This window comes from Myiozetetes cayanensis, unplaced genomic scaffold (genome assembly GCF_022539395.1).
Source record: "Myiozetetes cayanensis isolate MyiCay16 unplaced genomic scaffold, myiCay2020 scf17, whole genome shotgun sequence".
Classification (NCBI taxonomy): Eukaryota; Metazoa; Chordata; class Aves; order Passeriformes; family Tyrannidae; genus Myiozetetes; species Myiozetetes cayanensis.
In genome coordinates, this window is record NW_026087378.1 from 9679369 (window position 1) to 9704447 (window position 25079).

The 25079-nt window shown below is 45.0% G+C and overlaps 1 protein-coding gene across 3 annotated transcripts in view; it reads right to left on the bottom strand.

Annotated features, from left to right (window-relative positions):
* Positions 1 to 3334: 3334 nt before the first annotated feature.
* Positions 3335 to 25079, bottom strand: part of GALNT10 (polypeptide N-acetylgalactosaminyltransferase 10) — an 82109-nt gene continuing 60364 nt past the window's right edge. For all 3 annotated transcript variants that reach the window (XM_050312141.1, XM_050312143.1, XM_050312142.1), the window contains exons 6-12: positions 24009 to 24192; positions 22993 to 23110; positions 14687 to 14794; positions 12673 to 12894; positions 11704 to 11820; positions 9810 to 9959; positions 3335 to 9052 (exon numbers count right to left, since the gene is read on the bottom strand). In XM_050312141.1, the coding sequence (XP_050168098.1) occupies positions 8885 to 9052; positions 9810 to 9959; positions 11704 to 11820; positions 12673 to 12894; positions 14687 to 14794; positions 22993 to 23110; positions 24009 to 24192 (1067 nt within the window). In that variant the 3' untranslated portion in view covers positions 3335 to 8884. The remainder of the gene's footprint in view (positions 9053 to 9809; positions 9960 to 11703; positions 11821 to 12672; positions 12895 to 14686; positions 14795 to 22992; positions 23111 to 24008; positions 24193 to 25079) is intronic.

A 25079-nucleotide genomic window follows, 5' to 3' on the forward strand; every position in this document is an offset into this window, starting at 1 on the left:
TTGGATACAGCGTCATGTAGGCAAGAGTTTCTGGCTGAAATACAATTTTTTATATTATAAGATTATATAAGAAATGTGTGATTTCCCTCTCCCCCCCCTTCCCCCCCCAATTACAAGGCATTGAAAAGATGGGACCTGGAAAAGAGTTTCCTAAAGCAGTCTGACTTTAAGCTTCTCATTTCTTTCATCTGCAGGAAAAAAAAGAAAAATCCGCACAAACCCAAAAAAGTAAAAAAAGGGGGAAGAAACGGGGAGGATAAGTGAGGGAGGGTGTGAGGGAGAAGGAATGAAATTCCTACTGATCTGTGAGGAAAAGATGTACCTTCTGGAAATGCCACGACCTCTGTGATACCAGACAGCAAATCCCATTGTCAGAGGTGTGTGAGCAGCTCTAAAGGGAAAAGGATTTCATCCTCCTCAAGAAAAGACTTCCTGCACAAGCAGAAGAAAGGTTCTGTAGACTAAAATTACTTCAAAGTCCGAAATCCTGCACGTGGAGCAATGTGCGTGAGCATCGGGTGAACTGTGCTGAATCACACACGCGAAATACCCTGGGAAGAAGGACTCCTTAAAGCCCTTGGTCATAGCTCAGGCTGCTCCACAGTAACACTGACAGGCACCTCGCAACCTGTTCTGCCTGCTCTGCACAAGACAACTGAGAAAAGCCAAAATCTCTATTTTCTAGGCATTCCTTACACTGCCAAACACGTCTCAGAATAAATGTGGAGGGGAGGGACTTAATACTCCTCAACAGTTCTGCCTCTTGTCTTTGCTTTTACAGCTGGTGCCCTCAGGTAGCTGGTAATTTCTGTTTGTCCATGTGACACGTAGGGAACCACAGTGCACCCTCCTGGGGAGAGGCTCCCAGGAGCCAGCCCTTCTCGTGGGAAGCTGATGAAAACACATGAATTTACCCACACACCAATAACCAGTTAGTAAAGAGCAAAGAGATTAAAATAAGCAAAACTCCACTGCTTATAAAAGCCCCAGGCCAAATTGCTTGGGATCTGCCTGCCTGAATTAATACCCTCCTGGCAAAACCAGATAGATACTCCCTTGTTTTGACGAAAGAGTAAACACAAAAAGTCTGATCGTGATCTTGGATCTCCTGGTACCAAGCTTTCCAGGTTTACCTTAACATTACCAATAAAGATCAAATGGCAGGCTGAGGAAATCTTGCAGAAGGACTATCTTGACACTCAGCTGTAAACACAGACTGTAGGGACAGGTGATAATAGGAGCAAACAAGATAAAAGGGAACATGACCATAATAGGTAGGACTTCCTCCTGTCCCCATGGAGAGGAGATTCTGCAGGTGCTCCCTGGACTGTTCTATGGGAATCAGGAATGGCTGGAGAAACAGGCACCATAAGTGCCAGAACAGGTCGGTACTGACCATCGGATTGTATTTCATCTTGGGCTGCAACCTCTCATCCCTGCAAATGAGAAGATTTTAAGTTGTTTTGCAATGCTCAGTAGAAGGAAAAACCCTGCTTTTGTCACTTTCTCTTCGCTAATTCAATGCTAATTACCTCCCTTCTCAGGCTAACACGACACCTTCTTACAGTCTCTCAAAATAAAAAAAAAAAGTGCATGGAGGTGTTTTTATAATTGCAGTTTATTTCAGCGTATTTATCCTCATGGGAATCTCCAGATTTCACAGTCTGCTAGTCCGGAACAAGCTTGCTGTGAAATAAACTGCCTCATAGAGACATTCTTTATTGGGTATCTATCACTAACCTGATCCAATAATTCTTTGTGGGAGCTGCAATGAAGTGAGAAACAATGTTTCATAAACCCATCAGCACCCAGGCAGCTTTAGTGCCTCTGAAGCAGTAATGGCCTGCCCATCCCAGTCAGCCTCTAATCAAATTAGGGGAACCTGCACTAGCCTGTAAATCTCACCTAGAGCAGCACTACCCTCTAAAGATAAGTCCGTGGTGTAGCTGTCATGTGGAACTTACTGTTTTAATGGAGCCATTCGGGGGGCTTGGAACAGAAATGCTTCTCTCCAAATGGTCTGTGCCGCTGGAGATGTCCTGGGAAGATGCCTCTTTTAAATTTTTTTGTACTCCCACTCAGAAATCAGACCATTTCCTTTCTCGGCACCTTGAGGTCCAATGGAAGCAACTGCCCTGGCGCCTTTCCCTCTCTCCCACTCTCCTCAGCACTTCTCTAGGGTGGTACATATTGAACCTGCTAAAATGCTTAAACTGTCACAGCTTTTGGCACATACTCACCCTGGGCAACGTTCCCGTGGCCAAGAATCACAGCACAGCCTTCCCTGGGGAACAGTTAACCTTGCAGTTATCTGCTGGTCCCCCCAGAAAGAGCCTTGCCTTTCCTTTCCTTTCCCTCACACAGGCTCATTTTCCCCACACACAGATTTTCACACATTTCATTGCTTGTCTCCCAGCCGTTTTTTCCACTGTTTTTCACCCAGAGGAGTTAAGTAAAAAGGAGTGCTGAGAAGGCTGCTGAAGAAATGAAGTGACAGCAGAAAGCACTGAGGGTCCTAGTGGCAACATGAGGGAACATGAGCAGTGCTGAAAAACTTCCCTTATCTCGGGCCAAGCCTGCTCTCCCCACATGGAGATCAGAACACAAACGGGGCCATGAGCTGTTATAGCCCTGGAAACCGAGGTGTGGGATGGACCTCCCAGCAGCTGCTCCCAAGGCAGACAGGCACAGAAAGGACAATGACAGCTGGCTTTTCTCCACTCCTCTGTGCTTCCCAGTGTGCCCTACCTAGGACCATCCATGGCCACTGTCCCTCAGGGGTGTCCTACCTGGGCACAAATCATCCACCATAGCCATGGTCCATCCAGGACAGTACCCCTGGGCACCTACTTGCATGAACGTGTCTTCCTCCACGTCTCTCCTAGCTTTGTCCACTCCAGCTTTGTCCACATCTTACATTTCTCCTCGTGGCTGCCACTCGCTCTTCCTTCTGCTCTGAGCTGAGGTGCTGCAGGATCCCCTGCTGGGCTGCAGTTCTGGGACACGATGGATTGTTCCCATTGGTTTCAGAGCTGCTGGGAAGCAGCTGTGAGGGGCAGACAGAGCTGCCCCCACCCGCCTGAGCCTCCTTGTACACCCAACACAGCACTCGGGCATAAGCTCCTTGGCTGCTCGTGTGTAGATCTATTCCCAGTGCAAAAGGGCAGCCAGGAAGGACGTTTCCTAAGGGGACTGGAGGACACCAGTGCGTGGCATGGCAGGAAGCCTGTGCTGGGAAAACACCCGACCAGGGATAACTGAGCTTATAAACAGAGAGAAGGGAAATACATCACTGGAGCAAAACAGGCAGGGACAGTCATGTCTGCGCACACAGTTTTCAGAAAACACATTAAAAATTTATTTTAAATATATTATAAAAGGAAGTCCATTCAACTTTAAAAACACTAGGCATTCTATCAATGATTCCCAATTTATGAAAGCTACTACATTAAAGTGCTACAAGTCCTTTACCACCCCCAGATATTAGGCTGTTGGTCCTAATATGCACAAAATAAATACACACTGATTCAAGAGGCACCATCCAGTTTTACAGAGAAAATGCATGCAGTACAAGGAACAGACAAACTTAGACCTAATCACCGAGATCCTGGAGAATGCATTTTGAAACCAATTCCCTTCTCCACCCTAGAGGCTAAAGCTATTTGTTGTTGTTATCATAAGGGCTAAGGTTTCAGGTTATTAGCTTGATCAGTTTTTATCTTGTTCTGTGGTTGAAGTTCACATTTGCTTGCTCACTAATTGGGATTAGGACTTTTTTCAACTAGAGTTGGACTAGTATATTTAAGACCACATAGATCCAGTGGCTTTATATAAAACTCCCAAATCCCTCACATCTGCTGGAATCATTGAAGTCTTTTGAGTCATACAGAAGCAACAAGAAAGCTCAAAATGCAGCAAATAAAGGAGTGTACTCAGCTAGCAGAAGCAGAGTCAGAAACAGTCATAGGCTTTTTATTAGGTTTTCCATAATCTGTCATTGCCTAGTTCCATACAGACCTCCAAGCTAAAGCATGGCACTACTAAGGAGAATTCGGAACAGGAGGTGAGTTTATTTCAGTTACACTTTAAATTTATAATGTGAATAAATCAATCTGAATGGTTAATGAGGAATATGAAATGAATTGCCAAGTCTGTGTTGAATGCTGATGCAAATTTCGGATCTCATTTCCCATTCTCCACCCATTGCATCTCTCCTCTCCACTTCAACCAGGTGAGGACTTGCAGCTTGATTTAAAATCTGGACTCAACACTCATTAGGTCAGGAAATAAAGCACTTAAAGGTAAATCCCACAAAAGCTGGGAAATTGCATCACACAGACTTTCCTTGCTTAAGATCAAGTAACAGGCCACAGTAGCCTGGGAGCAGGACCCAGTGATCCTGACTCCCAGGCCAGCTCCCCTTTGCTGTGTATCCTGTGAAACCACACAGTTTATCCATGAACCACAGGAGCTGGGAGTGGATGTGGGATGCAAGGTACACATGCAGTGCTTGTGCTGGCAGAGCCAGGCTGTTTCACACATGGCTTTACCAGGGCTATTTTGACTGGAAGCATGACAGGCTGACAGCCTGAAAACCATTCAAGTGCCTGTCCATATCTCTGAAAGACAAAATATAATCTTCTCCCTTTTCAACCAGCAGTTCCACGATTGCCCAGTATGGCTTTTAGGAGATCTCTCCCCAGGGTGATGTGAGCCAGCAGAGCTGCTGTGACAGCCCTGCAGCAGCCCCAGAGCACCGTGCTCTTGCAATGCTGGTGGTGCCTGTTTGACTCCCAGCATCCTGATCTCACTGCAGCAGGGAGGAGGAAAGTTTGCTGACTGGAACTCTCCAGTAAAGGAAAGCAAAGCCCTGTGCACAGGCTGCTGTAAAACCAACCAGGAAGAAAGTCAGGATGAGAAATTGCTTTCTTGCTACTTCTGTATTAGAGTTGTTAACATACCCTTTAAAAAGTTTCCCAGTGATGGAAGGCATCAACTTTTTCTGAAAGACACGTCTGGCTACAGATTTTATAAGCTTTTGGGGCTATTTGTGATTTGCATACTTAGAAAATAAAATGCAGGATCCTGCATGCCAGTGAAATCATGAGCCTTCACCATGAGGTGAAACATCCAACAGCTAACCCAAGACACCCTCCAGGCTAGCTCCAGTTGCTACAGCACAGCAGGAGGAAGCAGCCATCCTTTCCAAGTCTTCCTATTAGCAGTGATAACCTTCCCCAAGTCATTAACGATACTGATTTAACAGAGGAAACCCAGGAGCTTCTGAGTTACTGTCATTCACACAAATTTTGCACTGAAAGTCAGACATTTTAAAAAAAAACAACACACACACAACCACTGCAGAAGTCAAGCTTTCTCTTACATCCTTATCTCCCAGCTCCTTCCCCTCTCCTCTCTTGTCCAGCAAGGCACTAGGAAATGGTTCAAGTTTAAGCATTTGCTGTACATTTACATTTAAAAAGGCACATCTTTATTTTAATGACGCTGTATTCCCCTTTCAGGAAGGCTCCCACATTCTTCTCTTGTGGTGTAGAAAACAAAGTTCATTTCCCAGGTATGAGAAAAGATACCTTGCACACATGAGAGCCCCAAACCTATTTACTGTCTGTAAGCCTTAGAGATTAGCACCAGTAGAGATCAACAACAGCTTCAAGAGCAAATCAAAGTATTTTATGCAACACAACACACACCCAGGGATCCCTCTGTTGTCTCGGATTCTGATACTTAAAAGCAGCAGAACTTATGCAGCCATAAAGAGAGGGGTGTTTCAATACTTTTTTTGGGGAAAAAATATGAAAACATTTATTTTCCATTAGATAATCACCGGTATTTAATCTCCAGTCTTGACTCACATGCAGATGTGAAGATTTGCTTATGTATTCATGCTTTAGCAATTTTGCTTACAAATAACCAAAATTAATTGGAATAATTAACCAGATTGCCCAGCAAAGGCTCAGTTAAAGATTCAGATGATGAAATACTTCTATTTCTCAATCAGTGGATGGTTGGCTATATTAAGTCTTTGCATTAGTCAGCAAAGCCTCTAGGGTATTGAAAAGTATAATTGATGCAAATAAATTAATAGTTCAAAGCCCAGCGAGCTAGTCAGAAATGTACAGAATTTGTGAGGCACTTATCACACTCAGATCCCAAACCTTCAGCAAGCAGATAAACCACACTAAGAAGGACCTGGTAAAACCAATCACACTAAAGCTCCAGTTTCTGTGTACTGGTGGTGGGTTGTCAAACAGGAATTGCCTCAACTACTACCTAATGTTTTGGTGCAAACTACTCAGAGCTGACCTTTATCTCCAAATTAAGATCTCCAAGTGGTAAAAGACCTGTTCATTACTGCAGTTCTCTCTGAAGCATCCTGTGAGCCAAGCAGGGCTCTCTTCACAAGGTGAGCCCAAGTACAAAGCAAGCCATGCATTTTAGAAACAGAAGCTATTCCTCTCATTAGAAAACTAAGACACACAAAGTTGCAACCTGCAAGCAGAACAACCTACAGTCCATTTATAGAATCTGCTGATTGTGTCCCAATTATAAAAAAACTATCACTGTTCGTGGACAAACAGCTTCTTGTTCCACAGGTATTAAAACATTCATAAAGACATCTAGTCAGGCCATCTAGTGCTCCACACTCAGCACTACTAGACTAATGAGAGCATTAATAACTTAAGGAAAGCAGCAGCCAGACACAAAGCGCTGGAAGGTGACTCTGTCTCCCACGGAAATGAAAAGGGATCCTAATGACAGACATATTGTAGTAACTGAGAACATGAGATGTCAACTCTGCTTGATGCTGGTCTCACTTCCATACAATACTGCTGCAGAACTGTCACAAGGAAAACCTAGAGCTTTTTTTGTTTTCTTCACTCCCAAAACATTAGACACCAACACATTTTGGCAGCCTGGTCCCAGCTGCAATGCAGCACACAATGTTTCCCATGCTCCATGACTGCATGGACCAGGTAAGATGGCAAAAGAGGCCAGACATGGCCTCAGCTGTGAGGATGAGAGAGGGGAAAATGGTTTTGATCCACAGTCAGCACATCACAGTAGAGAGCTCAAGGGGCAGACAGTTGTGTCCGTTTGCCCCCAGCTGCCAGACACAGCCCTACCCGTCCTCAGAGACATCTGAAGCACGGGCAACCATCCTACAATTGGCAACATCACAAAGGGCTTCTTTCTTCTGGAGCTCTGCAGAGGGAGCCAGCCTGCTCACTTTGGGACCCCAGGCAAACATCTCCTTGCCTTCACATGACAGACATCCCAGAGCAGAGCTTCCCAAGAGTGCCAGAAGGGTCCTATCCCCTTCACTCCCAGAGCTGGCTGCACACTCCCTACTCTTGCAGCACTCCTGCATGGGCAGCTGGACAAACCAAGGAGCTGGGCAATTCCTGGCAAAGGAATCAGTTTTATGCAGCATCTGTGCACAAGGTTAACTGCATCATCATTCACAGATTTTACCAGAAAATGCCACTGCTGCCTTCAGTACAAGACTAATTCAATTAATAAACTAGTAAACCTGTTTTTGCAACAACTTCATTTTAAACCATGGATTTTTTTAATACTTGCTTCAGATAGACTTGAACCAATGGTACTCCATTCATGATTTAGTGTCAGTACATTCCAGCTCCTGGGATGAGACCATCCTGGTTCATGGTCTGGCAGATCCCACAGCCAAAACAGAAGGATAACACCTTGCACTGCTCACTGACTGCACAAGGGAGAGGGTACCAGTAAAATGGGTCCATCAATCCCACATCTCTGCATAAGCAAAGAGATTTTCAGTCACAGTAGACTGTACAGTGCCGTGGATGTTGGGACAGGAGGAGAGATTGATAGCACACTCCCACAAGCCTAGAACACTACTGACCACAGGACTCAACAAATTACAGACTGATGAACACATGGATAAAGACCAATGGCTAATCTGAGCCCTGAATTGATTATCCTGGATTAATCTGCTCACACCAATTGTGAATGGAAGTTGTCTGCACGTAGTAGATTTAACTCTGAGAAACCCTGGAGGTGTCTGTGCTAAAAGGATTATGAATAAGAAACAAATTTGGAACCTGGTATCCAAAGGCTCTTAGCAGAAGTCTTCACCTGTAAGAACTGTACTTACTTAAAAAACCCTCTGCTAATCTTTCACCTTGAAGATTCAACAGTGAGTGACAAACTGACTGCAAAGTGAATGGACCAGAGACAGATTTCTCATTGCTAATAACTACAGCCACATTCCCAACACTTGGCTGCACTTCCACTAGAGCTCATTCCTTCATCAGAGCTATGATTTGGAAAATAATAATGCTCAACCTGTTTGAAATATATTTGGTCCAGGGCGAAAAAATATGCATTTCATTTTCCACTGATGGGCTTTTTCTTTTTTTTTTTTTGATTGGAGGCTTAAATCTCGTGTCAGGATTTTACTTATATGGAGTTTGGAAGATAAAGCTGTGGGAACACTTCAGCAGGTGGTATAGCAGCTACAAAAAGTCCTGGAAGGGTCCTGGATAACAAAATCATTTAACACAAGACCCAGGTGGGAAATAAAACAAAAACAAAGGAAAAAAAAATCCATTTGAATCACATTCAGACTCCTCTAAAAACAGAGTTTCTGTTCAGTCTCAGCACAGAATTGGCTCTGGCAAAGCCTTTAAAATTCCACCATCCCCAGAAGAGAAGGATGCAGCATCTTCACAATAAAGACTGGCCTGCTCGTTAACCTTCTCCTGAGATTCTCCCTTTTACCTTCATTAAGTGTTTAAAAAAAAGTATTCTTAAAAAAATTTTTTGTAACCCTCCCCAGTAAAAACTATAATTGTAAAATATATATATATATTTTCTCAGTCTTTTAAAGATCAAGATTTCTGTTAAATTTTTCCAAGATGGTTGAGTTTGTGTGTTCAAATATCCACTGCTGTGTTGGAGATGAAGGATTGCAGCTATTCATAAAAATCTTTCGATCACTCTCACTGCAGTCCATACAGCTGCTGCTGACTGGATGGTAGAGAGTCTTGTCCTGGAGAAGAGAAATTTGATGTGAGGTTGCCAAGCAGAAAACAAAAAAGTATGTTTTAAAGCCAACAGAAAGAAGTCTTAAAAACCAAGGCAAGCTACTGTATCATTTGGGTGTACCCAGAGTTGTTCCACACTTAAATGGTTGGCAAGTGTCTGAGTTCATTCCCAATCCCTGCAACAGAATCCAGCCCAATCCTCACACCTGCACTGGGAAGCTCTAAAGCTGTCCCTAAATCCACAGGCTGTCCAGCCTACAGGCTGACATCCTGCTGCATCACTCCAGGGCACTGTGCCAGCAGACTGCAAGGACTAGGATAGGGCACTGAGACAAGAATTTACTTAACCTGTTGCTCACAATAGCTTAGCTGCTTTAGCAGGAGGATGAATAAATCCTTATCTACTTTTGGCACGATTTTCCAGAAGACACCAACTCTCAGAACACCTCTTTGCAAGCGGGTTTTGCAAAGGGGTTGCATCACCTCAGTGCCAGCTGTGGACACACTGCAGAGAGTGTCCCTTCTGCTCAGGAGCCCTGGAGCCCTCACCTTTCTAACCAGTGGAACGGGGGAGTGGCCTCTTTCTAATCAAGGTTAATTAATGGCACAATGACAACAGATTGCCTGCAGGTTCTCTTATTGAAGCTACGTGGAGAGAAGGAATAAAACATGAGTGGTGACATTTTACGAAATTTAACTGCCTACAGGCAATTTGACACTTTAGAAGAGAATACGCATACGCCCACACACACACAGACTCACTTTTCGGTATCTCCAGAGCTGGTTCCCCTTCATTCCATGACAGTCATAGAGGGTCACAGGGCTGCTGTGGGAAATGGCATCAAAACAAAACTTCTTGGTGTGCTGAGGATCCCCGGGACGGATGTCCTCTCTCCAGCTGAAGGTGAATACCTGCCAGGACAAACAGGACCCTCAGGGTGGCTGGTACTTGGGCATGATGTTTTCACCAGCAGGAGGCTGTTCCCTGTGCCCACAGGGTGGGGGTGACTTCAGGGAAAGGACAGTATCTTCTACAAAACTACTCCCACCTCTGGGGACAAGGACTGCTGACCAGGGCAGTCTGTACCAGCTGCCACACAGCATGTGAAAGGAGCCCGAGCTGCTGCAGCCAGCCATGCTGCTCAGCCTGGGTGTCTCTGCAATGCAGACATACATCAAGGATTAAATGAGCAGCTGACCAATTACAGCCATTCACGGCCAGCAAAAAAAGGCAGAGAGCTACAGGAGCTCTGAGTTAACGCTGGCAGTAAACACCCAAGTCTGCACAGCCAGCCTGCAGTCACTTTGAGGAGTGTGTCCCACACCTTCTGGGACCAGAGACCAGGAGCCCACAGCTTCCCATCCCACAGGAGTGTCAGAAGGGCAAACACTTGAGCGATGCTTCTTTATTGCTTTTCTCTACTGACCCTGCAATGAACTCTCAGTGCTCTCAGGTGAAACGAAGGGATGGACAGTACAGAAAAACAGAGAAAGGGGTTTATTTCTAGAAACTGGGCACAACCTATGCCTGGCAATGCTGTGGCCTTGATGAAAGTGTCCTCTGTGACCAGCACTAGCCAGCGTGGTTCTGCAGGGCTACAGCCAGCACTCCTCCCTCTCAGCCCCTAAGGAGAAGGGCTGTTCTGTGGGCTCCTTTGGAGGCAGGTGGAGGAATGGTTCTCTTTTCACAGATAGATCTCACGGGGCAGTAAGAAAGGCTAGTAACGATCAGGGTGCTGCTATCAGAAGCAGAGTGGCCAAAAACTTTTGCACACAGAAGCCACTTCGTTCCTGCTTCTCTTTTAATCCCCTCTTGAGAGAGAAATTACCACAATCATTTAGGCTCAACACTCCACAGAAGTTCAAGCAACATTCTCTTCCTAAACATAAGCCAACGTTAATTTTCAAGATCCTCCTGACACAGGGGCTTAGTTTTGGACTGTGCCTGAGTAAATTGGTTTTGTTTCTATTTTTCACGCATCAAAATTGATATGCAACAACCCTCTGTCTCCTACTACTGAAGCCATTCCCTGAAGAGTTATGCATGGCTCTGTAATAGAGGCATTGTTTTCTTGATCTTTTCTCAGCTCAGCTGCTACAGTTTAGACAAACTAATATTTTCCTCCCTTCTGTTACAATAAAGCTGTCGTTTCTGGCACCTTATATGTTGAGAGGGTGAATCTATAACCCGGCTGGTCTCATCTCTCTCCAGCAATGGTTGCGTGTTTATAATGCATTTGCCTCCTGTCAGGAGGATGATAGTGAGCGGTTATTGAATGCTCCTGCAGGTTCATTAATATGCATGATGCTCCTCTATCACTTCTTTCAGCACAACCTTTGAAGTTAATATTCACTTTGTTACATATTACAGCTGCCTTGTTACTGGTTTATTGTTTTGGCATATTGTTTCCTTGTGATTTCTTTTGTTCGCTCTGAGAACTTCAAAGCAGAGGTAAAAGCTCAGCTCAGAGTCTGCCAGCCTCCAGACCCTGCCACAAGCACAAGCCACATCCTGCTACCAGCTCGTCAGGAACAATCAGCCTGTGAGCTTTGGGGTGCACCTGACAGCTCTGCATTGGCCTTCCTTAAACGTTGGTTCTTGTAACTTGTCCATCCCAAAATTTAGGGGCCGATGATTTATCAGACGGACTGTTACCTGCACGTTGTTCCATGCTGCCTCTCCTCTGTCCTTCACGCAGTTTTCCAGCCTCAGAGGGGATCCCAGGGCTCCATGCTTAGTATCCACACACAGTCCAGTTCCGACATTGCGTATCTGAAACAGTAAATCGGTCACTGAATCTCCTGCTCCTACCAGGTGACAGGAAAGAAGGCTCAAATTGCCTCAAATAGCAGCAATATTTGCACAGAGACAATTTTTATGGTTCCTCACTTAACTGTCTGTCTGAGCTGGCAGGTAATAGCTGAAAGAAAGCACAGAACTCAAAATGGGACCCACTGCCAGCTGTACCATAACCTCCACCACAGAGCAAAACCCACAGGACTGCAGAGCCCACCATGATGTTGTGATGGTGCATCCTCCTCACCCACACTATGGTCTCAGAAATGCTCATTAGGCCTTGGCCTTGACAAATAGCACTGAGGTTCAGCTCCTCTTGCACTTATCAGAAACACTGTCTGCCACAGTTGTGTGTAGCAATCCACGACTCCACTCCTGGGGTCATTTTTTAACCAGAACACAGCCAACTTTCAGAAACAGGGATGGGTTTTCTGGCTTTCAGATGGGAAAGCCAAGGAGCAGAGTAGCTCAACACAGTTGTGAGGCCCTTTGGAAATACAAGGTTTCACTACTGCTCAGCTGCCTCCTCTCCCTAGTCCTCTCTTTGACATGTTCTGATTCCTACGAAATACACGGCACGTAGAACAAGCCAAGTCTCTGTTCTCGCTGTAGCTGAGCATTAATAGAAGCAGCTGCCTGCCCAACTGCCTGCTTTGATCAGGCCACTGCAATGGTAGAGGAGTTCTGGGCTTTGAAACATATCAAGCAGATCTTTAAATACTCGCTTGCACCTTACTCACAGCAACCCAGTACCGGAGCCCACGGGCGACCGCACAAAACCAAACCACAGCCTGTTTGCCCACTGCAGACACCAGAGCACAAACTTGCCTCTCCCCAGGCAGCTGCTGGAGGCTCCACTGGTGGGTAGAACTTCGGCAAGTCCCAGGCGACCTCGCTCATGAACCACTTGAAGCTTTTGCAGTTGAGGTTGTTGCGAAGCTCCTTCTGGGCCGCCACGTCCCCCGCAGAGAGGTGCCGGTACTCGGGTCTGCGCTGGTAAATGTACTCGGCGTACTCATCCATCCACACCTCAGCCACCCGCTTCAGGTTCTGTGTGGGCAACAGCCACGGGTGAGAACGAGAAGGAAAACCACCTGAGAGCACTGCACAAACCACTGACTGACATTAGCATTCAGAGCAGCTCGCATGTTTTCGCTCGGAAAGGATTTTCATTCACATCCACTCTTTCTCTCCAGCTTCAGGACAAAGATTATTTTTATTATTCTCTAGTTCCAAGGGACTTTTAGAAAGATATTTTCAGTTGAGGTCAAAAGAATCCTGGCACTTGGCCATTATATCTAGTTCCTTGTGGCTAAGAAAAACAACATTAATCAAAAGTTGTTTTTTCCTTTTTTTCCTGCAAAGAAACTAGTCAGAACATGATGCTGGTAAATACCACTGGACATTCAAAGGTCTCTGACAAAAAGCTGCTTTCTTAAATCCTTCTTATTGCATCTTTTATATCCTTCTAGAAATGGGATTTGCAGTACTCCCTTCTGGAAAGCTTCAGTTCACAGTACTCTTTCTTAGCACTGTTTTTCCATTTTCTTGGGTAAAACTCTGAGATACCTCAAGAATATGGAACTTTCAGGTGATGACCCTTCAGAACAGAAGCAAAGGTTTTACCTCCTGGCAGGAGTAAATTTCATGTATTACTGTAAAGCTTAATCCACTGTGCAATTCCAAGACAGCAATAAACACCACCCTCTCAAGATGTACTTGTCACAGCACCCTTGAGACTGCTGGATCTTGGACTGTTCTCTGGCAACATCAGGCACATTCTTGGTGCCAAGACTTGCCATGTGCAGTTGTGACTCCAGTGACCCAGCAGCACTGCCCACCTTGCATGGAGCTGGTCAGTCCCACAGTGATCAGTTTCCACCCAAAAAATTCGGATGCTAAGAGTGAGCAGTGTGCTGACCCTGCCCTGAATGCAGCCTCCAAATAGGAGCAGGTGTTTATCTCAAGGTGACTAAATGATCTTAGATGCCAAGAAACAGCCTTGGCTACACCTGCCTGCCATCTCCTTCAAGCACTGTGGGAGTTCACGAGAACCAAATACTGAATCAAAAGAAATACAGCTCCTTCCTGAAGAGATGGCACAGACAGGAGAGCACTCTGACAGGTCACTGCTGGGTTGAGGAATAAATCCAAATCTACAACCAGGGCCGTGCTATTAAACTGGGAAGCATTTTTACACGGTGCAAACCATAAACTGCAGAACAGCAGGGCACCTTTTTGTGGTTTTTAGTTTTGCAGCCTTCCTGCTTCTATGATTTTTTTCTCCCACCAGAGGGCAATGTAGTCCCTTCTCAATTTAAAAATTAACTGGAGAAAGCCAGTGCATGATAGGCAAAAGCTCTTTCCTCTTTGGGCTACACTAGATTAAGAAATAAGATGGCAGTGAACATTCCATTGTGGAAAATTACAGCTTGCCCATTCAGTGGTCTGTGATGCTTGAAGTTGAGAGGTCTTTCAATCACCAAAACGCAATCACCACGCTGAAGCCTGCTGCTCTTGGAGAGCACAGCTATAAAATGACTGAAGTATTATACAAATAAAGCCATATCTTGTTTTTATAGCCAGTGCCTCATCACAGAGCCCCTTCCCAGCACCCAGCAGTGGCCTTTGTCAGCTGTCAGCACACACGTCTTGCAGCTCCCCAGGCTCTCTTCCCTTTGTGCCACACATCCACCACAGCAAAACTGCTCAACTCGCACTGTACAAGTGCAGCTTACAGACCACAAAGCCTGTATCTGCCTCTCCATTGAGAGGAGAGAGGAGACAGTGACATGCTCATGTTGCATCTACATCTGTAGTGGGGAATGCCATTACCACTTACTCTTGCCAGGCTGACTCCTGTGGGAACCTTGTATGGAACATATTTCCTGTAGATATGACCAACCCTAGAGCAAGGGATGTCCTCCATGCGACCTCCACACATCCATACCTGTGGAACAGCAGAGAAACACATTCAATCTTGGTTTATGGAGAAAACTGGAAAAGGAAAAAAAAAAAAGGCTTCCAAGTAATGAAAAAGCTTAACCCAGATTTTTACATTAAAGTACACTCTTCCCAAATCCCCTCCTCTCCTTGCCTTAGTCTCAAATCCTATAACTACCCGCTTAGAGCCATGCAGCAAGCCTTGATTTAGCACAAGTGCTATCAAGCCTTCTTCACAGAAAAGAACAGGGGGGAAAAAAAAAATCCGAGCACCCAGAGAACAGCACACACCTCGCTTTAAACTGATACATGTTATTGCAGCAATAGTAACCACAATAGTTAAACTGGGCTGCCATAAAAACCCTGGGTGTAGGTTGTGTAACGATGCTGTAAAAGGGAGGCCATCTCTGTAGTACAGGTGGTCATGTGTTATGCAAAAGGCTCCAGGGAATTCATGAGCCCGTTCAAGTGCCAGAAATCAGAAGAAACTGCTACTTTTTCCCGTGGTTGTATCACTGCTCTCGTATGGTTTCATTGCTGACATTCACTCACTGCTTTTGCAGCCTTACAATTAACTGGAAATCCCTGCCTGGTAACACATAAATAGCTTTAAAAAAGCCCTCAGGAAGTCACTAGAGCACACTGTAGTTGGAGATGACTACCTTGATGCTTGGTTAATGTCTAGATTAGGCCCAGAAGCTTCCTTCCCCATCTGGGAAAATTTCACTCTGTGCCAGCACTCTGCAACAACATTCTTTTATTCCTTATTTATAGCACAGATGTACAAATTTTGTCCGCGTGAAAGAAGAGATGTTTTCTGAACCAGCCAATCTCCTCCATCAGGTTTAAGGAATATATTCATATGCTTCACAAAAAGACCTAAAGAAAAAGTACCCTTCAGAATGCCAAACAAATGACTTTCTGAATTCCTGAACCACGGCACTGCCTTGCCCTGCAGTTTGTCCCCACATCCGATGGCAGCGCCCCGAGGGCCGCAGCGTTTAGGTTGGTGCTGCAGTGCTCTTGATTCCCCCTCCCTTCAGTGTGGCTAATTTGAGCCACAGCAGTTCACTGTACAACGAGCTTAGTCAACAGCTTCACACATTGCAGGCAATTCCATTAATATTCTACAGCGACAATATTAAATACTTAGCTCGGAAGAGAAATATTTGGCCAAGGCTGCTGCATAATTATTAGCTCTGACACTAAAGTCCTCTGGAGTTTCAGCTCTGTCTACTGGCCCTAATAATTACAGTCATTTGCTGACTGTGTATAACTTAATGGAGGTTGGTTGCTCTCAGTTAGAGGAATATTTTTCACAGGCAACTTCTAAAGTTCAAGGTATTTAATTACATGTCGTTTTGGCGAGAGAGACAAGAAGAAAGTTGACAAACACTCCTGCTACAGGATTTCATTCCTTTTGTCCCTGCTGCGCCTTGAGAGGCTGGTACAGAAGAGATGAAAAAAGAAACTAGCACTCAGCTTCTGTGAAGTTTCTCATGGAATTAGAAATCCTTCCTATCCTGCAGCTGCCATGCTTTGGGCTGCAGAGGGCCACGGGCGTGATTTTGCTACTGGGCAATTAACAGATAGGCTGAGAAACAGCAATTGGGGCACGTTTTGCATTTCTATGACAGAAGTGGTTTGTGTAAGGCTGTAAGAGCTGCAACAGATCTGGGAACTATAAAGAGCTGCAGGAGCAGCGGAAGAATCCCAGAGCTCAGTTGCACAGACACACACACAATCCTCAACTGTATTACCCTTCCCTGCACTCTGCATCAAGCAAGCCTGGCAAGGTTCACAGCAGCTGCATTTTAGTGTAACGCAAACCTGAGTGCAAACACCAGCCTGTTATCCTTGCTGCCTGCCACAGGATGCCTCACCTGCCCCACATCTAAGTCAGGCCACCGTGAATACACCTCTCCTCTGAAACACGATGTCCCTACGTAAGGTGAGCAGCAGAGCCCTGCAGTCAGTACAGCTGGAGAGGAGAGCACTGCCCTTGCACTGCAGATCTTGTGAAGTGAAAACAGACAGCACTGATACACAGAGCCCTTTGCTGGAGAGAGGCAGAGGGTGTGAGGAGCTGGACAGGACCGATGGTATGTTGGACCAGGAGCTCCAAAACTGCTACAAGACTCGAGGCACAGAAAGACGACATGTAACGATATGATCAGAAAAGCTACTTAGCTGAGTTACTGAACAAGTAAAATCTAACATAATTTTTACATGCTCTTTTCCTGATCATGCTTTAAAATATTTACTTCTAAATGATGCTGCAATGGAGACAATAGAAGGCTTCCTGCTAGCAGAGCTCAGTGACCCTTTCAAAGTACTTTGCCAACTCTGTGCCTTTTTAACGGTGTGTCACGCTGCAAGTGACAGTGTGGCACCCGCAGTACAAATCTAATTTTAAAAGCATGCTTTCCATTCATTCCTTGCTGCTTTGATTTATTTTATTAGTGAGCTGCTTTGTGTGGTGACAGAACTCATTACAACATCCATAAAGACAATTACCAGTCCTTATCTATACAACTGGAAGAAGGGGGAGAGGGAAAGAGCGTGACTCGCATTGGTAAAACACAGCTAACAAAAGCATGAGAAAGCCAGAGTTAAAGGTCAGGAAATCGCATCCAGGGGTCTGTCAAGGAATAACTGCAAGGGAAGAAAATCCAAAATAGCTGTGTGCTCACTGAGGGAATGCTTCCACTCAGTGAGGTTTGGTTGTTTTTAAACGAGGGTACAGTTCCCAGGCATGACACACCAGAACTTACACTGCTAAAAATACCATGCTGTCAGACAGCTGAAACGGTGCTGATCTGTGGGGCAGCACCTCATGCCTTCCCCACAACACTGGCTGTCACTGACTACCTTCTCCTTAGGGCCAGGGGAGCCAGCTTCTTCTTATTGCTGTTTTACAGAGTTTTACAGAGATGGTGCCTCGCTCCTTGGCTGACGTGACAGTAGAACATCACAGCCTGAACTTGACACACTTGATTTCAATCAACCATTTACTAGAACACCATAAGAACAAGAATTAAAGCTGGTCAGGCAGACAGTGCTTTATACAATAATCTAATCAGATCTCATCGGGAGAGAACAGGAAATTTCTCTTCCTCCTCAGGCACAATTTTGCCAATCTCCATTTTGGGCTTGGAATCCAGCAGCTGACAGATCTGCTGGAATTAAGGGAAAACCTGGCTACACTGAGGTCAATGGGCCTACTGCAACAAATTTAGCTAAGGCCACAATCTCACCCTAATAATAAAAATGTACACAAGGGAAATAAAATAACAGCAAAGGTGATATTACTTCCATCTTCCCAGTGGCCTGGAGAGCTGTAACTCCATATTCATAAAGCCTTTTGACTCAGTCAGTATGCTATGAAAGCACCAGATAATATGCCACCTATTCTCTACATGGGAATGTTATGCTGATCCAATTCCCTTTCTGCAATTTCAGAAAACAATGCCAGGTAAGACAGCTGAACCTCTCCTCTCAAACACACAATACAATGCTGCAGTTGGTGTGCGAACACAAATTATCTGGGAATACAAGGTTTATGGTTTCCAAAGACTGCACCACGATGAGTCAATGCTTCCCAAGAGAGGGAAAAAATCACAAAAGAGAGAGTTAAGCCTTGAAAACAAAGCTGCTCCTGCAAGGCACAACAGAAAAGAAGACCATGGGATGGACCAACGGAGAGAAGCTGCCTGGTTGTCTGAGCACTCACTGAAAGGTGGGAAGAAAAAGACACAGAGAATAAGTCAGGGGGTTCTCTGCATAATAAGGAAGGTGAAAGGATGAAAGCAAGGGAAACCAATAATTCAGAAAAACTGTAATCCTTTGTATTAGAAGCATCAGCTGCTCCTGCAGCTGGGACTTAGTGCTCTATAAGAGATTAAGGTAGCTCATGGGGCACTGGGATCTGTGTGTTTGCACAGCATCTTCTCTCACATCACACACCAGCACAGCCCCTCCTCACCGTCTGGAGCATTCAAGAGTAATGACAGCACTTTCCAATAATCAGAGGGTGGAGGGGAGCCCTTCCCTGCTGCTGCTTGGTGGGAGGCTGCTCTGGAACCCGGACCAAGCACACAGGGTGAACAGAGGCAAAAAAATTCAAGTCACTGATCTGCCAACTGATCTGTGCATCACCAGATAGGAAGGGAGAAAGAAGCCACCCTGTATTGCAGCTGAGAGCCTTAGAATTAAGCACCATGTGCTGGCTAAAAAGATCCCCCCACCCCACCCCCCAAAAAAAAAAAAAAAAGGCAGCAGAACGCCCAGCCTGTTTCAGTGTGGGCAAACGTGAGCTGCTGGAAAGTGGTGTGAGTATGTGCCTGGAATAAGCAGTGGAGGCTCACAGTCAGCACTAACTTCAGCAACACAACTAGAAATGTTCAGAAGGGATCCCTTGGCAGCTGCACCCCAACTACCCACCTGCCAGTGGCAACATGGGAATAAGGAATGTGCTGCTGACACGGGGCACAGGAGATGCAGGCATCAGACTTGTGAGCAGCAGCTATGGAGCACCTGGGTTTGTTGGAAATCAGAAGCAATCCATGCTGATGCTTTGGGAAAAAGGATTTGGTAAAATGCTGTGATCTACAACCACCAGAATAAATGCAGTCGTTGTTGCCTGTTGCTGAAGCATGGAGTGAAGATCACAAGTACTGCCCAGCTTTTTTGTCTTCCCCTTAATTGTTCTTTGGAGGGCAACTGCCAGTTTGGCTTGTTTGAACCAAGCCTTCTTATTTTATTAAGGTTTTACAATCTCTTATTGCTCCTGAACTACAATGTGCAATTAAAGGAGAGAGAACCACACCACTGAAGATCTGAGGTACAAAGTACAGCTATATTTGTGCCTATATGAGCCACAGACATCCCTTTTTACTCTTCTGTTTTCCCCATACCCCAAAAAATCAGAGACTATATATTTAAGGAAGAGAGGCGTGAAGCAGTTTAGTGAAGATTATGTAAGCCAAACAGAAGAGAAGCCACAAAAATACTGGCAAAGAGGCAACGTGATCTCAAATGGAACTGAGTGTAGATAAGTGCTGCAAAAAGCAGCATTTGCAGGAAGGAAGTGTTTAAATGCTCCATATATACTGCTCCAAATTAAATGCCTTTATGTTAAAAAAAAAAAAATGAAGTGGTTACGTAGGCAGCTATTAAGTTGTGTTTAGAAGAGGAAAGGCCCATTGTAACTTGGGGTAAAGCATTCAGTTTTGCTCACATAATTTCAGGAAGATAAAAAAGACCAGGAAAAGCTGTAAGATAGGAGAGTTATGGAAGTTACTCCAAAAAAAAAGCAAAAACACCCACCTCGATGAAGTCCATTGAACAGAGGAACCACAGCTGTAGTTAGGGGGAACAGAAAGGAAAGGTGACAAGTGCCCCACAGAGACAGCTGTGAGTGCTTCTTACCCCTTCTCTAAAATGTAGGACCATACTCTGAGGTCAGCAGCTGGGACTGAGGAGATGGAGGAGGAGGAGAATGGTTTTCTCAGAAAATGGATCTGCAGAGCAGTTTGCCCAGAGCAAGCAGAGCTCAAGGAGCAAAGGAGGCTCCTCTGAACACAGGCAACACCTGCAGGGACCACTGGAGCCTGTGACCTGCCTGCTGTGTCTGGGGATGACCTGACACGAGATGACCTTAAGCTGCAGAGGTGCTGGGTTAGAGGCACTGAGCTGCTCCGGATACACACAGGGCAAGAGGGGGAAGAAATGCCTGTTCTCTGCTTGAATATGGAAAGGATAGATGACCTTCAATTCCAGTCTAGAAATTTGTTTTAAGGGACTGGTAAACCCCACAAAAGTACAAACCAGCAGTTAGGGGTAGAAAGTTTGTTTCTAATGTGAAGTTCACCTAAATTTTTTTGTCCCTCCTGCATGCGATGTTTTCTAGTGATGTTTGGTGTATACATTTTATACAAGGAGCAAGGCTTCCAGAGTTTGATCCACCCTCTAACTAAATGCTTTCTGAGGTGCTAAACACTGATGATTTCTCTCTTGGCTTGCCTGAAAATTTCTGCTCAGGAGGAAACAGAGCCAGCTGATGACAGAAATACATACGATCCCCAAACAGAAAGGCAAGAGGCTCCTAAATAAACTTGTTTATTCCCAGTCTCTCAGCAACAGAGCCCTGGATTTTAAAATAAAGGCAAAACCCAGTAAAGAACAGTCCATGCATGGCCAAAAAAGGAATATGCTTAAGGAAAAAAAAAAAAAAAGAACCCATCAAGAAACAAACCCCCAAAAGCCCTCTGTTCCTGGTGAGGCTCGAGAAGGCCAGATCCTGTGCAACAGATTAAAGACCAGCAGTACAAAAGAGGACCTGCACCCACAACGCCCAGACACAGGAACGGATTCTTTGTTAAAGCTGGGCTGTAAATCTGGCACGCTTAGAATCTGAATTCCCATGAGACAATAAATAATGTGAAAGCAGGTACCCCACGCCTAAAGCCAGAGCTTTAAATTATTTGACAGTGCACCTTTAACTACAAAATCTCAGTCTGCTTCTAAAGGTAAAAACGTAGCTCTAAGCTCGCCAGGAAATGTCATAGCTTCATAAATTCTATGAACAAACCTTCTATTCTTGCAATTCCAGCAGAATTATTAAATCTATCAGCCACAGATGAATGTATCAATTTATCTTAATTTCTGAAAATACAGTGAGCCTCTTTCAGTGAAAACTTCATTTTTCTGTTGCTCAATGAAAGAAAAAGGGAGGGGTCTCTGCAGAGATTAATTAAAGCAAATTTATCCCTCCATAAATTACCGTCTCCAGACTGAAATAAAACACAGTGTGTTTCAGAGGGGATAAGCAAACAGATGAATGAAGTAGTCTTATTTCCTGCAGATCAAGCAGTGTGACTGTCTGCTGTGGCACTGGAGACAAAGGGCTTGCCCAGCCACTGTCATCACTCTTGGAAACCAGCATTTTCAGAAAGGAAGAGAGGCTGAATACTGACACAGCCCCTCCCGCAGAGAACGAGTGTGTTACACAATTTCATGACATGCAACACAAGGATCAAATGGCTCCAACCTCTGCCACCATTACAGAGGACATGGGACCTCCAGGGTGACTTTATTACTTGTGGTTTTTTGTAGCTCACGGGGTGTATGTATGGCAATATGGGTTGCTGTGGTTTGATATCCTCTGAATTGCACAGGGGCATTGAGATTTAGGAATCTGTCTTAGAAGAGACCAGCCATGACTTTTCAGGGGAGACTTGCAGAATTTTAGCTGAAGCTAAACTGTGCACTATAGCAGCAGTGCTGCCATCTTCTAGCCCTGTGCTGAGGCCAACTAGCTTAGATCAGTGGCATCCAGACACCTATAAAATTATACATTCAACTTCTGAAAGAGAAACCCCAGAGTTTAACGCAGAAATCTTCACTCCAGGCTATGGAAAGGATTCCAGACTAGCCACCTGGCTTCAAGGGTCTGGGACACTCCAGTGGGTTTCCTAGACTGGATTTCAGAGTGCCCTATTGCAAGATAACACAGGTACCATCGGCGTTGGTGGGTCACAGTGACATGTTACTACTAGTAAGCATTTTCAGTCAGCTGGCTAACTCTTAATTTTAAAGCCCTCAACTGAGCAGCTCAGTCAGTCAGTGAGCAACAGAACTGTCCCCAAGCCAGGCACATAATGATCCAAAGTCATTGCCAGCAACAGGGTTATTACTCCAGTTGTTGGGGATTTCTTTCTGGGTAATTAACAGACTCAGTCCCTTGCAGCCAGAAGTCAGATGGATTGACTACAGACAGAAAGTTGCTCTCAGCTCTGGGAACTCGAGCTGAGGGCTGAGGCACTCAAATGGGCAAACACTGAGCTGCTGGAATCCTTCTTCCCTCAGGAGGGGAGTATTTCATCATCTTGCCAGGGTGAGCACTAAGCAGCCTAAGAGTCAGAGAGCTCCCCACAAGCTGACTTACCCTTGCTGGGAGGAGTGCATGCATCAGAATCTGTGACCACAGAGTGGGGACAACCCAGCTAATCATGCTCCAAAGCTGACCCTCACAAGTGCCTGCTCACACCATCGCTGTTTCTTCTGTGCACTATCTTACTACTCCCAGCTCTTTCAGCTTTAGTCACACGCAAAAGCAAGGACAAGACAGATCATTCACATTCTGCGCCTCAGAACAATTCTTACTTTTCAAAACAAAAGTGATTTCCAGAGAACTTGGCTCACCTTAAAGGATATTTCATACTGCTCTCCTCCCCATATCTCCAGACCTGCATCATACCCTCCCAGCTCCCAGAACCACTTTCTGTCGACTGCAAACAGTCCTCCAGCCATTACAGGAGACCTTAAGGAAAAAACAGACTCCATATTACAAACACATTTAAAGATACAGATCTCTAACTAAACATTTAAAAAAAAAAGCAAGATTTGACAAATATTCTTTCACCACACAGAGTTCCTGGTGCCTTTACAGCCCTGTCAGAGCATCAAACAGTTGTTCTGGCATTATCTGCTGATTTCCCACTTGCAAAGGAGGACCAGACTAGATTCCTTCAGAACCAGCCACTGCCTCTCCTCCAAACAGGCAGGAGTTCACCATTAAGTGACAGGACACAACCTCTCCCAGGGGGACCTGAGTGCTGCACACGTGGTGCTCTGCCTCAGTCCTATGATCAAGTAATTGAGTTTAACCTCAAAAAGGGTTTAGTTGAGGTTTTTTGGTTTTTTTTTTAAACACTGTATAAGGGACAGCAGAACTGTCTCAATGGTGGCAAGCACAGCAACAGCAGAACACAACTTGATCACAGATTTACTTCTGCAGTGCACTGCAACCATCAAAATTGCTGTAATTATTCTGCTAGGTTTTCTTCTTCCCACACCTGGGAATGACATATAAGCCACCACTGGTTTGCTGTTTTCGGCAGAGCATTAGGGATGCTAAGTTCTGTTTGAAAGATCTCGGTAACAAATGATCACATTAGATGTTACACATTACAGTTTTCAATTAAATGTTAACTTCTGTGGAAATTAAGGTGGCAAAAAAAACCCCCAGCAGTGAAAAGGAGAGTGTTTACAGTTACTACACAGTGCATTTCTTTTAAACCAACAAAGCAAATGACTGCCAAAAAGCAAGCAGCTTAACACCAGTTTCTGACTTCTACTATGCTGAGATGTAAACCAGCCCTGTAAGGGGGTGTTATTTCATTAGCTGGCTCTCAGCACGCCGTGTTGCAGTAACTTACTCAAAGGGATCGCTGGGATCAGGTTTCTGTAACTCAGGAGGAATGGGGATCCTCTTGTAATACATCTCCCAGTCAAATGCACCCCGCATTGCGTCTCCAGCCTGAGTCTCATATCCGAAGTGGTCGTGATCAATAACATCGATCATGGGGCAAACGATAGTCTTGCGGTTTCGGGCAATGCGATCTGAAGATTGGAGAAACATGTTAGAAAACCCCCACCAAATGGTTCCTTTGACCATAAAATCACAAAAAAAAGAGTGTCAAAATATGAAGTTGTCCAAGAACGACACAGTTTTCTCCCCATTCCTTCTCTTCTGGGCAGATGCTCCAATTTATATCAATTTATCTGCTACTTCTGGAATAATTAATAACTGAGATAAAAACACCAGGCACTCATCGCCCAGAAGCAAAATAGGAAGACACAGGCACACTACAACAGATATCTACACTGCCAGGCTAGAACCAGGCACTCTTGTCTCAGTGAGGAGCCCTCATTTTCACAAGTAACCGGGATGTGACCCTTTCTGCATGGATCCAAACCCAGGGAAATAACCCACTGCACCACCCAGCTCTAATTGCTACGCCAGGATCTGGCAGGAAGCGCTTCAGACTAATGGCATAACTACTCTCAGCAGGCTCAAGAAAGGCAAGTGTTACCTCCTCCCCTCAACCTTTTCTTCCAACCAAACACAACAACACAGGATTAATTCCTGCATAAGCATCTGGAATTTCTTAAATACTTTATTAGTGAGACAGTCTCTTGTTGGAAGTTAACTTTCAGAGCAGAGGCGACAAATGATGTCTCAGCTTCCAAAACACGTCAAACTCAAATCCTTTCTGTGCTTTAAAATCAAAGCACACTCTACGTGTTCTCATTTAAATGACATTTGAGCTAATTCTGTCCTCCCTCCCTGGGGCTCATAAAGCTGCAAATGTTTTACACTATTGCCAGATATAAGCTGTAGTGAAAGCAAGGGGATAACCATCCAACAATCCTGCAGACAAATATGACTTCTGTTTCTTAAACCTGCACTTGACTATTGTTGCCAAAGTCACATCTCAGAAAGAGCT